Here is a 12,772-nt window from a genome sequence, read left to right as displayed (position 1 = left end):
ATCATGCCCCAGTGATTCTGATTACACTTAAGGGTATGAGTTGAGCTTTGCATTATGCAGTGGTGAGGGATTAGTCTTCACGGATGCAAATAAGTGAAATTGCTCAAGAATTTTAATTTGTAGTTTGTCCACTTCGAATCACAGTTAGGCTGCTTCCCCTCTTTACTTTCCCTCCTACTCTTCTCATCTCATGCTGATGATGCATTGATGCGAATGACAGTAATTATGGGGTTGCGACAGCCATGGCTGTAACCTCTGACCTTGAAAATGCTTAACATATCGTAGCTATTCCTGGAGTTCTCTCCTGTAATGCTTTATATGTGTGACTGTGTGTGTGTGTGTGTGTGAGAGAGAGAGAGAGAGAGAGAGAGAGAGAGAGAGAGAAACCTGAGATTGAGTGTCTTAATTCCATCTCTGCTAACACTTTGCTCCATGCACATCCCTAATCCGACTGGCCTGTTATAAGGTGCCGTGCCACCTCAGGGGGCCGCAGAGCACGTCTTACTCCCACAAGATCTACCCCTCCATCCATCCTTTCTTCCATCTTTCCACTTCAGCTACATGACAAGACTTCCTCACAGTGTTTTATTCTGAAAGAAGGCATATTTTTACACACTGTCAAGGTCTCAGTGGAAGAAGCATCACCTTTAACAGCAGCCATGAATGGCACAGAGGGACCCAACTTTTATGTCCCCATGTCTAACAAGACTGGGTTGGTGCGCAGCCCATTTGAGTACCCTCAGTACTACCTGGCTGAGCCCTGGAAGTACTCTCTTGTTGCTGCGTACATGCTGTTCCTCATCTTCACTGCTTTCCCCATTAACTTCCTCACTCTCTTTGTTACCGTCAAAAACAAAAAACTGAGGACCCCTTTGAACTACGTCCTGCTCAACCTGGCGGTGGCTGACCTCTTCATGGTCGTTGGGGGCTTCACAGTCACTCTCTACACAGCCCTGCATGGATACTTCATCTTAGGGGTAACTGGTTGTAACATTGAAGGATTCTTCGCCACTTTAGGAGGTAAGACAGAGAACATTGTGCATTTGTCATTTGTCAATTTGAGTTTAATTGTGATTCTGATCAAAACCAATTACACTTCAAGTTTGTGTACTCCGTGTCACTTTCATAATTGAAAAAAGAGTAGAAATATTGTGTCTAATTAAATGTGTTTTTTTCCCCAAGTAAAAACTGCTCAGTATTCAAATTGACACCTGCTCTATTTTATGTCTCAGGAGAAATTGCTCTCTGGTCTCTGGTGGTTTTGGCAATTGAACGCTACATTGTGGTCTGTAAGCCAATGACAAATTTCCGCTTTGGGGAGAAACATGCCATTGCTGGGCTGGCATTCACATGGATCATGGCCCTGACCTGCGCTTGCCCCCCTCTGTTTGGCTGGTCCAGGTACTCACTGTGTTTCTGTGCCTAGGCTGTGCTTTATATCCATGCTAATATACTGCGCCTGAAAAATGATATTTTATTAAAAAGCATCTTAGAGATTCTTTATTTATTTGCAGCAGATATGTAATATTACATACTTTGTGGAAATTCTTAGATTATTATTATGTGTGTGGATTCAGGTACATCCCAGAGGGAATGCAGTGTTCCTGTGGGATTGACTACTACACTCCCAAGCCCGAGATCAACAACACCTCATTTGTCATCTATATGTTTGTCCTCCATTTCTCTATCCCGCTCATCATCATTTTCTTCTGCTACAGTCGCCTGCTCTGCACTGTGCGAGCGGTAGGATCACAGATGCAATATTAATAATAAGGATGTGATACCTTATTTATCCCTGTAGAGGAATTTCTTTTCTTCTTATTTGCACCTACTGTCTCCTCCTCAGGGAGGTTAGGAGCATCTCAGAGCAGAGTCTCAGGAGATATGAAGGATTTAATGGCTCAAGGACACTTCAGGAGGGCAGATCATTGCCAACATGGCAGCTTACACCCACTGTCCTCCAGCTGAAGGGCAGTCTGCTTTCTCACTGTGTCACCCTGATGCCCTCATTAATAATAGTATAACAACATTAAAAATGTATCAGCCATATGAATAGTAAAAAATGCCAAAATACTTTCAATTTGATCAAGTAGGTAGATTCTTACTGTCCTTCCTGTTATTTATTCCTAAAGGCCCAAGTTGTAATAACTAACAAAAATAGTTGCATATATCAAGAGTTTGACTTAAAGATAGAAAATAATTACTGCTGCATTTGAAACCATAACAGGTTTAAACAAACCTTCAATGGCTTAAAAAAAAATATGACTAACTTACTGTAGCTGTTTTCTAGTATTAGTCTATTGATTTAAAGACCTGTAAATCAATTTAGTCTAATCCTGTGTTTGTATAATTTTGGTGACAGGCTGACCCTATGTTTACATTTGGATCACACATTAGTCCTTTAATAAGTTAATAAGATGTATCTGTCTGTGCTCAGGCTGCGGCCCAACAGCAGGAGTCTGAAACCACCCAGAGAGCTGAGAAAGAGGTGACACGTATTGTCATTGTCATGGTGATCTCCTTCTTGGTGTGCTGGGTGCCCTACGCCACCGTGGCCTGGTACATCTTTGCCAATCAGGGAACTGAGTTTGGACCGGTTTTCATGACTGCGCCAGCCTTTTTCGCCAAGAGTGCCGCTCTGTACAACCCATTCATCTATATTCTGCTAAACAGACAGGTATGTGAAGCAATTATCCTGGTTTGAGAGCGCTGTAGTGAAAGTGTATTGTAAATGTGTTTTTGTATCTTCTTTTTCTTATTCTCCTCAGTTCAGAAACTGCATGATCACCACAGTGTGCTGTGGAAAGAACCCGTTTGGAGACGATGAAACCGGACCTGCGGCTGTCTCCAAAACCCAGACTTCATCTGTCACTTCTAGCCAGGTGGCCCCTGCTTGACCTGTGCCCACCCTGCTCCCTCCTCAACGGCCCATCTGTCCCTGCACACCTAGGGATCCACCTCCGCCAAACAGCACCACGTTCTTTTGGCCAATCCTCTTGACTTACCTCTCCACGTGTCCTCACTGCAGCGGCACGACCGCACCTTTGGTGGGACTGACATACTTATGAGCCAGCATGTGTGTTTTCAATCCATTTAATCATGGAAAGTGTTCAGCTGGCTTCACTGAGTTTAACCCGGCATCATAGGGATGGTGTAGTCCTGGTGATGATCCAACTGAACACATTCAAAGCTCCCCACTACCCACAGAAACACATAATAGGTGAAGATTTTATTCAGAAAACCACACAACATGATTTCATCCACATCAAGTCTTGTTCAAGTAATTGCTGCAGCTACATATCCCCCAAAATGTGCTTTGAACAAAAAATGTTATGAATACTCATGTGAGATTAGTCATGAATTTGTTTAGATATCTCAGATGAGTTTTTAAGGCATCAGACGGGGCTGTCCTCTGGTCCCTCTGTCTTTCCTCTTGTCTTTGTAGAGACAACGCTGAGGTGGTGAGTTTGCTCTTGGCATCAACTGAGACATGAGTGTAAACAGATGGACCTGAAAAGAGCCTCTGCAAGGAGGAGGCGCCTCCTGCAAGAGACTGAATGCATGTGTGGTGGATGTTTATGTATTTGAATGGATGTCAGAATGTCAGTGTGTGTATTCAGAGATATTGGGATATTATTTTGTTCATTGCGTAGAAGTTAGCATCTTGTGGAAGTTGTTCAGTGTCCTGCAATAAAAAACAATGCTAAATGTCTACTTGGCTTTTCCCTTACTCGCTTTTACATTAGAACATTTACGAGTCATTCTGAGAAGTTCCAGATGCCCGTTTGCAGGCTTGTGGGTGACAGGCCAAATTCTTAATGGTTTTCGAATGTTGTTAAAATTGGCTGAGCTGTAATGAAGCTCAGAAATGAAGCACTCTGACAGTACAATAAACGTTGTCATCATTAGACACATTAAAATCCTAAATACTGTAATTTATTTCACAAACTCTGACAAGTCATTTGGCATCACAAATACAGTCATGTCTGACACATCTCTTCAGATTATATTGAGCTCAGTTTTTTTTTTTTCATAAATGTAAATTTCCCTCTTGTAGTTTGGTCAGAATCCAACATGATATTCATTCATTTACAAGCACACTGATCAACACTTCTATAATGATGCAGCTCTTCCCAGTGAACTACATTACATTTGATTTCATAAATTTTCAGTCATTTATACTCTTCTCTCCTCCCTCTTCTCCTCCTCAACCCATCATCAACCTGCAAAGCACACTGGGACGTATTGTTCAAAAAACCAATGAGGGATGAGTCACTCATCTTCACCAGTCACACCTGAGAACGTTGCAGGCTTTAGGAGATGGGAGGAGTATGTCACGAAGGTCCTTTCTACTCATCCTGATGAACAGGCCACTTGACAGCATTATAACACATCTATAAATATTGCTATGGACATTATAATACAGTACAGTGCATCATTGGCTCGTTCCCTTAAGAAAAGGGTTCAGTGCGTTAAGATTGCCACCAGGGCTTTAGGTCCCAGTAACTGTAAAGACATCCAGAGTAAGCCTCATCTCCATGCTCCTACACTTTCCCTTTAAAGCGTAGCTGAGCCAGACTAGAATTCTGTCCGTGTCATGGGAAAAGATTTGGGAAATTTACTTGACATTCCCAGAAGACAGGGGAAACACGGAAGGCAGGTTTTTGAGTCCTTTGCTCTGCCACTTTTCACACTTGTTACAGTCTTTGGAGAATGGGAATAATAATGACAAATTTTTTTTAAGAAGGCTAATTCCTCAGTGGTCGACATTCCCACGTAACCAAGTAGGTAGGAGAAAGGCAGCTGGCAGCAGGAGAAAAGAGATGGCTAGTAGACGAGATGCCGGCAGGTTCAGGCTTCACTGCAGCACTCGTAGATGTTGTCCTCCACGAGGGCAATGACCTGCTCGAACTTGTGGTGCAGCTGAGTGCGACGTGCGGTGGGGTTAGACTCCAGCGCGCTCACCACCTGACCGGGGGAGATAGAAAAAGAAAATACAACAAAGATGACTTTCAGTGGCTGTTGAGCGTTCATGCATCTAAGGAGAGGGAGGAAATCAGCCACCTGCCTGGACATAGAACGATGAGCGAGAGAAAGAGAGCGCAGAGGAACAAGTGAAGTGCTTCAGCCTCTTCTCCTGCCTTCACGCATGCCTCCACACCACAAAAGCCTTTTGCTCTTCACATATTTACAAAACCCACATCTGCTCTGTTTTTCATGCCCAACAGTTGTCACCGTGTCAGTGGGATTTATGGGCTCTTAGCGGCAGTGTGCTACCAGGCAGAGCGAACTGAGCTGGGGCGAGAGAATAGGCAATCAGAGGCCATTCACAGAGCTCTGTGAATCAGACTCTAAGCCCCCTGGCCCACGTCAGTACAGTAGAATGACATAGGAAAGCAGCTAAATGGTATTATCATGAGGGTGCTCTCCATTAAGGCACAGTCACCACTGACTAAGCCTCTACAGAGAATAGTCACAGCAGTAAGGAAACATGGGGGAGGACAGCAAGTCAAGTCAAGTCAAATCAATTTTATTTATATAGCATGAAGAGGGCGTGAAGAGGGCTAGTTCAAAGCGAAATGGGGGATATGAAGCAATAACTTAACACTGTCATTAACCAGATAGGGGTGGTAGATAGAGTGTTGCAAGAGGAGAAGGTAAACACAGTGTTGTTTGTTTGAAGTGAGAGGTATATGGGGGCTGAAGAGGCAAAATTGGACACACAGAATATAGTGGCTGCAGCTGGGAAGATAGACCACATCCGATTGGTTCCCTTTTTAAAACTAAAGAAAACAGCTATTTAGTGCAGATATTTGAGTATATTTGGTTGAGTGACACATTGTAATGTTGTTTAGAGTATGTCACATCTCTCAACGATAATCATAGTGTCTCCCACGCTGATGTGTCACGCTCTGATACACATCTGTGAAACATAATGCAGCACACAAGGTTGACTGAGGTGCTGTGGCTGCTGGAAAGGGCCAGTTTGAACATGAGTAACATATCTAATCAAAGGCGGCAAAGCAAAGAGAGATTCTTACCTGGGTTCTGTATCTCTTGGCATATTTGTAGATTTCTGTCAAGGCCAGGTTGGTGTTGAATTCATTTCTGTATTTCTACAAGATGGACAACAAAGAGTTGCATTAGATTAAAATCCCAAATTCAAAACGTGCATCTGATTTCAGAGTCAGATGGTGACACTTGGGGTTTTCTGAACACTTCACTCACTCGTGACTCCTCAGCCAGGTGAGCGTTCATCTCCTGCTCGCTGAGAGGTGCCATTTCCTGTATCTGCTGGTAGTAGCACTGCACCCTCTTCTTATACTCAGGAATCTCCTTGGCATACAGCAGTTTGTTGGTAGGGGAGTCCTGAATAAAATAACACATTTAAGTCAGGACACTCCTGTAAAGGTTTTAACCATTTAAATCTGAGTGTGCTTTAACACCCCCTGAGCTCACAAGCCTTCCTAAGATAGTCTGAGATACACAACATTTAATGAACATGGAGACAGTTTACAAGAAACATCTAAAATGACAGCTAAATCTTGATTCAAGAGGAGGCTGCAGCGGTAGAGGGAGTTACATTTCTGATAGTAGGCAGTGGAGCAATGAGGATGAGATCAGTGTTGTTGTATGTGAACTAAATGAACGCCACATTTTTATATGAACTTCCATTTGTGAGAGATTTGGTATGGGCATACACTGGAGTGTGTATGCAACACGTGACTATAAAACGACATCCCACGAAGCACCATGCATGGCACAACTTCAACCTTGACTGACCTTCTGAGCGTAAAATTCAAAGCAGAATGAATTATTTGGCACTGGACCTCCATGTTTGATGAAGAGAACTATCCATTATTGTTCAGTCTGCAATAAGGTGCTGTTGTCCTAATATGGTGCTGTTCATTTAAGCTGGATATGATTTAAAATCTAAAATCTAAACCAGCCTGAGCTGAGACAATGGAGGGAGGGAACAGTTTACTTTTAACACAACAGGAGGCTCAAAAGTCATAGCCGGAGAAGGAAAATTCCAGTCTAAACAATACTCCTTCATACCTCTGGCACTCACTCCACAGTCACTTCATGCTCTCGCACTAGAGCTTATTCATGCAGAAAGAAAAGTAGCAGGGCTAAGAGGTTGTGGGCATATTCAGGTTTTAGTGGTGACTACTGTTGCGAGTGACTGTGTGTAGGTCTTTGTGTGTGTGTGTATGTGTATGCAAGAGAGAAAGTAGGACAGGGAGTAAGAGACGGGCAGCCTCAGTTTTCAGCATCAGCAAATGTGCTTACAGCGCACCTTAATATTTTTATGTGTCATGAGTTATTTGTGTCACGTAATGTGTTTGTTTGCATATGTGTGTGTTTGTTTGCATGTGTGTGTGTGTGTGTGTGCATGTTAAAGGTGCTGTGGGACAAAAGGGCTCTGGTCACATTTGCTTCTGATAGGGAACTCTCGCTCTTCCTGTCTACAAGGTCACTTCCTGCTGTTCACCCATCTGCCTGGTAACCCCCAATGTGACCCCGTGGCCCTCCATGTCTGCATCTCGCCAGATAAGAGGGTTTCCGTGGAAACAGCGAGCGTTGCTTAGTTTCCTACCCCTCTCTCTCTCTCTCTCACCCCTGCTGCGCTCCTGCTAATCCAGAACCCATACCCTTCGTTGCCCTGTCCTGAGGCCATCACACACGCTCATACACATGCACAAACAAGCTGCTGTAAACACTCGAGAAAAATGGGGAGGTGTGTCATGCCAGTCTCCTTGACCTACAGGGAAAACGTGGCCACATCCTTGAACCAGGTGACTCCACAATACATGCTAAGCCAGATGCAACATGTTAATGAGGTGGCTGCTGGAGTTTTTATGTCTATGTGACTAATGCTACCGTGGCTCTTTGGAACCAAAACTGGAAGTATATAAATCAGACTGTTACTCAGTGAAAGAGCAGCATTATTTGATGAGTCCTTGGCTACCTCCAGGGAGGAAGCTAGTCAGAAAGACACAGGAAGCAGAGCGTGCTCAGGGTCACGGTGTCTGAGGGATGAGACGGATTTTTTGAGCAGTGAGGACATTGACATGCAAGCGCACACAGAGAGACACAGACAGACAGACAGACAGACAGACAGACAGACAGACAGACAGACAGACAGACAGACAGACAGACAGACAGACAGACAGACAGACAGACAGACAGACAGACAGACAGACAGACAGACATATGCATGCCTAAACACACACACCCACTTGATGCACACGCTCACACTTACTCACACACAGCACAAAAAGAGATCCCTGGTGCTCATGACCTTGGATCAGCCGACTGGGCTGAAATAACATGAGGAGAGGTAGATGCAGCTGACAGTCTTGAGGCTTAGAGATGAGAGTTCACACGGGGGCTCTGGAGGTGTGTGTGTGTGTGTGTGTGTGTGTGTGTGTGTGTGTGTGTGTGTGTGTGTGTGTGTGTGTGTGTGTGTGTGTGTGTGTGTGTGCAACATAGCTAGATATATAGCTATATAGCGAGATAGCTTGCCAAATAGATAGATAGATAGATAGATAGATAGATAGATAGATAGATAGATAGATAGATAGATAGATAGATAGATAGATAGATAGATAGATAGATAGATAGATAGATAGATAGATAGATAGATAGATAGATAGATAGATAGATAGATAGATAGATAGATAGATAGATAGATAGATAGATAGATAGATCGACAGTCTTACTTTGCCTAGCTGCAGGTCAGATATGGAGCAGGCATCTATGAAGGCCTGGGCGATGACAGACAGACAGGCGTCCATGTGATCCGTCTTATCGATGTCAAACACAAACTGAGGATTCTTCAGGATGTTCACCCAGAAACGCAGAGGTAAACTGCACAGAGGGGAAGATAAGCTTTTACAGCCGTGTACTTGCACAGCAAGGTGACTTAAATCATAGAGGTTAGTCTTCTACCTGTTGGTTTTCCAGATGTGCAGGGTGTCTGGATCTGTGATGCCCCGTTTGTCAGCCTGCTCCTCCAGGAAGTCAAAGAAGTATTTGATTGCCAGAGGGGGCCGATCTGGAGGGATGCTGAGGATAGCCTGAAAGAGGTCATCCAAGAACTTCTGAAGAGTTCCCTGTGGAGGAAAAGAGTAAAGACGGCTCTTACATACACAGAGACATGGTTTTGTGGCATGTGGACATTTTTAGATGACTCTAGAGGCTTATATGGGCCATAAAAACATGAAATAGAAAGATGACATAGATATCAAACTGTATCTTGTGAAAGTCTGTTTGTGGCATTGACAAGAGAAGCAGTTTCCTCTCACCTTGGTAGACAGTAGGCGTGTCAGGTAGATTTCAGGTAGGACCTTCTTCCTGTGGCTCTGTCTGTGCGACTTCCTGTTCTCCATTAGATCATCGTGAGGTAGGACCTGGAACACAAGAGGTGAAAGGTCAACATGCTGCACACAGGTTGAAGCAATAAACCCCCTCATGTGTAGCTAAATGAATGCGGTACTGTCTCCGCTGTCTCAGTTGTCAGAGGGGAATTTTTCTGTTTTATGCATTAGACACATGATCCAGAAACCACATCAGGGTATTTTGAAGTGCTGAATAACAAGCAGAATTGGGGAAGTGACAGGAGTTGGGAAATTCTGGAGATTGTCTCTGGTTGCTATGTACAGGATCATGTATCTGACTTGCTGACACACGTCTAAATTCAAATTCACCTACTTGTGTCAAAAGAAGGACTACAAAACTCTGTCTGTAAAACTAACTATTCACCCGGCAAATTGTGTTCCAAGGAACTCATTATTCTAAAGTCAAAGGGCCCATATCTTGGCTGACGTTTATAAAAGAGCTTAAGCGGCATTAGTGCTGTCATGTCCTCTCAGCAGCTTTCCTTTTCACCTCCATTCACCCCCATTCTCTCCGTCGTCAGGCCTGCTCTGTGCTGACTAACTCTGGCACACACAGGAAAAGCTCCAGTAATAAACTCGGAGACCACTTACAGAAACATTCTGATTACCTACAAGGAGAAACTCACCAAGTGTACATACTTCTCGGTATCCAGATCTTTGACTGAGGAGATAGAGACAAAAAAAGAAACATACAGTGTGAAACAATGTGTAATCAGCAAGGTGGAGACCTGAGAGGATGAGAGGAGACAGCAGGAGGGAGCACAGAGGAGTGTGACAGATAGGAGGGCGAGAAAAAACAAGAGGAAGATTGACAGGAGAGCAAGGGAGATAGAGTACATGCGAGAGGAGAAAGTGATTAAGGTGGACTGTGGGCCGAGAGGGGAGGGGAGCTGTCTGAGAGAATGAAAGAGAAAGATTACGAGTGAAAGGAGAGAGAAAAGAGAGAGATTAGGGGAGACAGACACACAGAGTCTGTGATTGGTTCTGGAGCCAGCGTAATGAGATGGTAATGCTCGACCAACACTGGGAAAGAGCATTAAAAATCTTGCTGGTTTATATATAGATATAAACAAAACACACTCATGCACATGCATGAACACGTCCATGTAGACACTTGTTCAACACAAACACGAGTGCAGACACAAAGACAAACACATACAGTAAATTATTGTACACACACAACAGAAAAACAAAGACAGCCATTTGTGCAGATAGGCACACACACACACACAATTACATTTGTGTGTGTGTGTGTGTGTGTGTGTGTGTTCTTATTACAGCCTGCTTTGCCAGAGATGCTCCTGCCCAGCGGGCCTCAGTCCAGACCCTCAACACTGATCACAGGCAGGCCGGACAGTGTTATATATTAGCCAGTGAGCACTACAGGCTCATAACACCCCCTTGACGCTTTGAAGCCTGAGCCAGGTTTGGTCCCTATAAGCCTATTTTTGGCCAAGTATGAATGAGAGGAGCGGCTTTGATGGACAGAGCCTGAGCAGGACTGAGCTCTGGTCTGGTACTGATTATACAAGGTGCACCCCGCACAACAAATGGAAAAGGCCATTAAATGCTGTATGTAAACTCATCTGTCAACAGGCATAGCAGGCATTATATTCTGGGTTGAGGCTGGACAACGGCCCAACTTGAGCCACATTTTTTCCCACAAGCTGACATTTCCTAATGGAATACATGTATTATGTATAGCAAGAGCTCTGAATGAAGCGGTGGCATAACTTCTACGAGAGGCAGGGGAGTGTGTGGTGTGATTTATGAGGTGCGAGTGCGTTTAGATGTCTGCTGTGTCTTTTGAGGACAGGAGAGTGTGCGTGTTTCATGCGTGTTTACATGAGCATATCATATTCCCGTGATTTACTAAGCATGTGCTGTTTCCTGTGAGCGAGTGAGTGCATGTTTTTATCCAAGTGTGTGTGACAAAGCGACAGGGGTGTGGCTGTGTTTGAAGGTGACGTACCTCTCCCCAGGGTGTTCTCTTTCTTGTCTTTCATGCATATAGCCAGCGATGCCCCCTCTGGGATCTGTGAAGGGAGAGAAGGAGGAGGAGGGAGGGATGGAGGAAGGACGAGAGAGGACAGAGGGCACAGGGTCAGGGGTGAGTCGGGGTGCACTAGAACAGCGTCATTAAGCATGCCCTCCAGGGGAGTGTGGTGTTGAGAGGCGCACATGTTTGTGAGTGTGTATGGTGTGTGTATGTGTGTGTGTGTGTGTGTGTGTGTGTGTGTGTGTGTGTGTTTGTGTGTGTGTGTGTGTGTGTGTGTGTGTGTGTGTGTGTGTGTGTGTGTGTGTGTGTGTGTGTGTGCAAGTGTGTTTGTGTTGGTCTTGTGTGCATCTAGAGTGGTGGCAAGTCTGCGGGAGACTGGCTGGGCTCATTAAAGTCAACCCTTGGTGAAATGGGTTGAACAGCCTTGCCAGTGAACCCGGACTGTTAGTACACGCTGCAGCTCACTGCTTTCACAGCTCTGTCCCCATGGCTCAGCCTAAACTAAACAGAGCACTTAACAAGTACAGGTAACAGGTCAAAGGTCGAGGGTCACTGAACGTCTGTTTACTCATGCACAAATGAATGTAGACATAAGTAAACACACATACATGCCAAGACACTCTTAAACGGGATACCAGTACTAAGCTATGTGAGCTAAAAGCAAAAACAAAACTGTTTTTATTTATATAAAACTTCATAATGGGCGTTAAAAATAACACATTTTTAATTTCCTAAATATTTAAAACATATTTATTGCATATTTAATTAATGTATGTTGTATAATTTATTGCATTATTGAACCAAGTAATTAAAAGTAAATCATGTGGAATACTTTAATTAATGCATATCTAATAATTAAGGTGTGTGTATGCATATTATTATAATGCAATGTTTATTAAAGCACATCTATTAGATATGTGAGTGATTACTGGTTAATTGTAATAAATGATAATGAATTATTACAGCGTAACTAATGAATAATAAAGTAGTGTAAATATCAGATACAACTTTTCAAGGGATAAAATAATGTTATTTATCTTTAATCATTTACTGCACAACTAATTTGTAATATAAAGAGCTGCACACATGGATATTTTATTATATAAGTATAAAATCCATTACTTGATCATTTACTTAGCGTTTGACAATGAATGCAACATGTCAATTCATTAAAGTCTTGTTCCATTGAAAATAATGTGTTTTGCATATTTGTTATTTGACTTGTATGTTTAAGCTTCACTGTGTGGACTGATGGATGCAGAGTTTGACACTAGAAGACTGTTTTCACATCCATCTGATGACGGAGGAAAATCGTGTACCTATAGGACAAGCATGATTTGTGACATGACTAGTTTAGAGTCAATCATGG

The 12,772-nt window shown here is 43.5% G+C and overlaps 2 protein-coding genes across 2 annotated transcripts in view; one reads left to right on the top strand and one right to left on the bottom strand.

The window, feature by feature from the left end:
* The first annotated feature begins 659 nt into the window (after positions 1–659).
* LOC133987403 (rhodopsin-like) lies at positions 660–2,897 on the top strand. The gene is made up of 5 exons (XM_062426758.1): positions 660–1,020; positions 1,233–1,401; positions 1,578–1,743; positions 2,438–2,677; positions 2,769–2,897. The coding sequence occupies exons 1-5, from the start codon at positions 660–662 to the stop codon at positions 2,895–2,897; spliced, it is 1,065 nt and encodes a 354-aa protein (XP_062282742.1).
* Positions 2,898–3,216: 319 nt separating this feature from the next.
* The window catches only part of plxnd1 (plexin D1), a 64,501-nt gene continuing 54,945 nt past the window's right edge, over positions 3,217–12,772 (bottom strand). Inside the window, exons 29-36 of the mRNA XM_062426776.1 lie at positions 11,377–11,440; positions 10,031–10,065; positions 9,312–9,416; positions 8,956–9,119; positions 8,727–8,874; positions 6,229–6,369; positions 6,042–6,116; positions 3,217–4,968 (exon numbers count right to left, since the gene is read on the bottom strand). Of these exons, the coding sequence (XP_062282760.1) occupies positions 4,852–4,968; positions 6,042–6,116; positions 6,229–6,369; positions 8,727–8,874; positions 8,956–9,119; positions 9,312–9,416; positions 10,031–10,065; positions 11,377–11,440 (849 nt within the window). The 3' untranslated portion in view covers positions 3,217–4,851. The remainder of the gene's footprint in view (positions 4,969–6,041; positions 6,117–6,228; positions 6,370–8,726; positions 8,875–8,955; positions 9,120–9,311; positions 9,417–10,030; positions 10,066–11,376; positions 11,441–12,772) is intronic.

Source organism: Scomber scombrus, chromosome 10 (genome assembly GCF_963691925.1).
Source record: "Scomber scombrus chromosome 10, fScoSco1.1, whole genome shotgun sequence".
NCBI classification, from domain to species: Eukaryota; Metazoa; Chordata; class Actinopteri; order Scombriformes; family Scombridae; genus Scomber; species Scomber scombrus.
The sequence above is the reverse complement of the archived record's forward strand: the minus strand, read 5'-3'. Positions and strand labels throughout refer to the sequence as shown.

What these genes read in the sequence shown, in the direction of transcription:
- LOC133987403 (XM_062426758.1), top strand. Translation starts at nt 660, where the DNA reads ATGAATGGCACAGAGGGACCCAACTTTTATGTCCCCATGTCTAACAAG. An exon ending in TGCTCTGCACTGTGCGAGCG is followed by an intron (nt 1,744 to 2,437) that starts GTAGGATCACAG and finishes GTCTGTGCTCAG; the next exon opens with GCTGCGGCCCAACAGCAGGA. An exon ending in ATATTCTGCTAAACAGACAG is followed by an intron (nt 2,678 to 2,768) that starts GTATGTGAAGCA and finishes TATTCTCCTCAG; the next exon opens with TTCAGAAACTGCATGATCAC.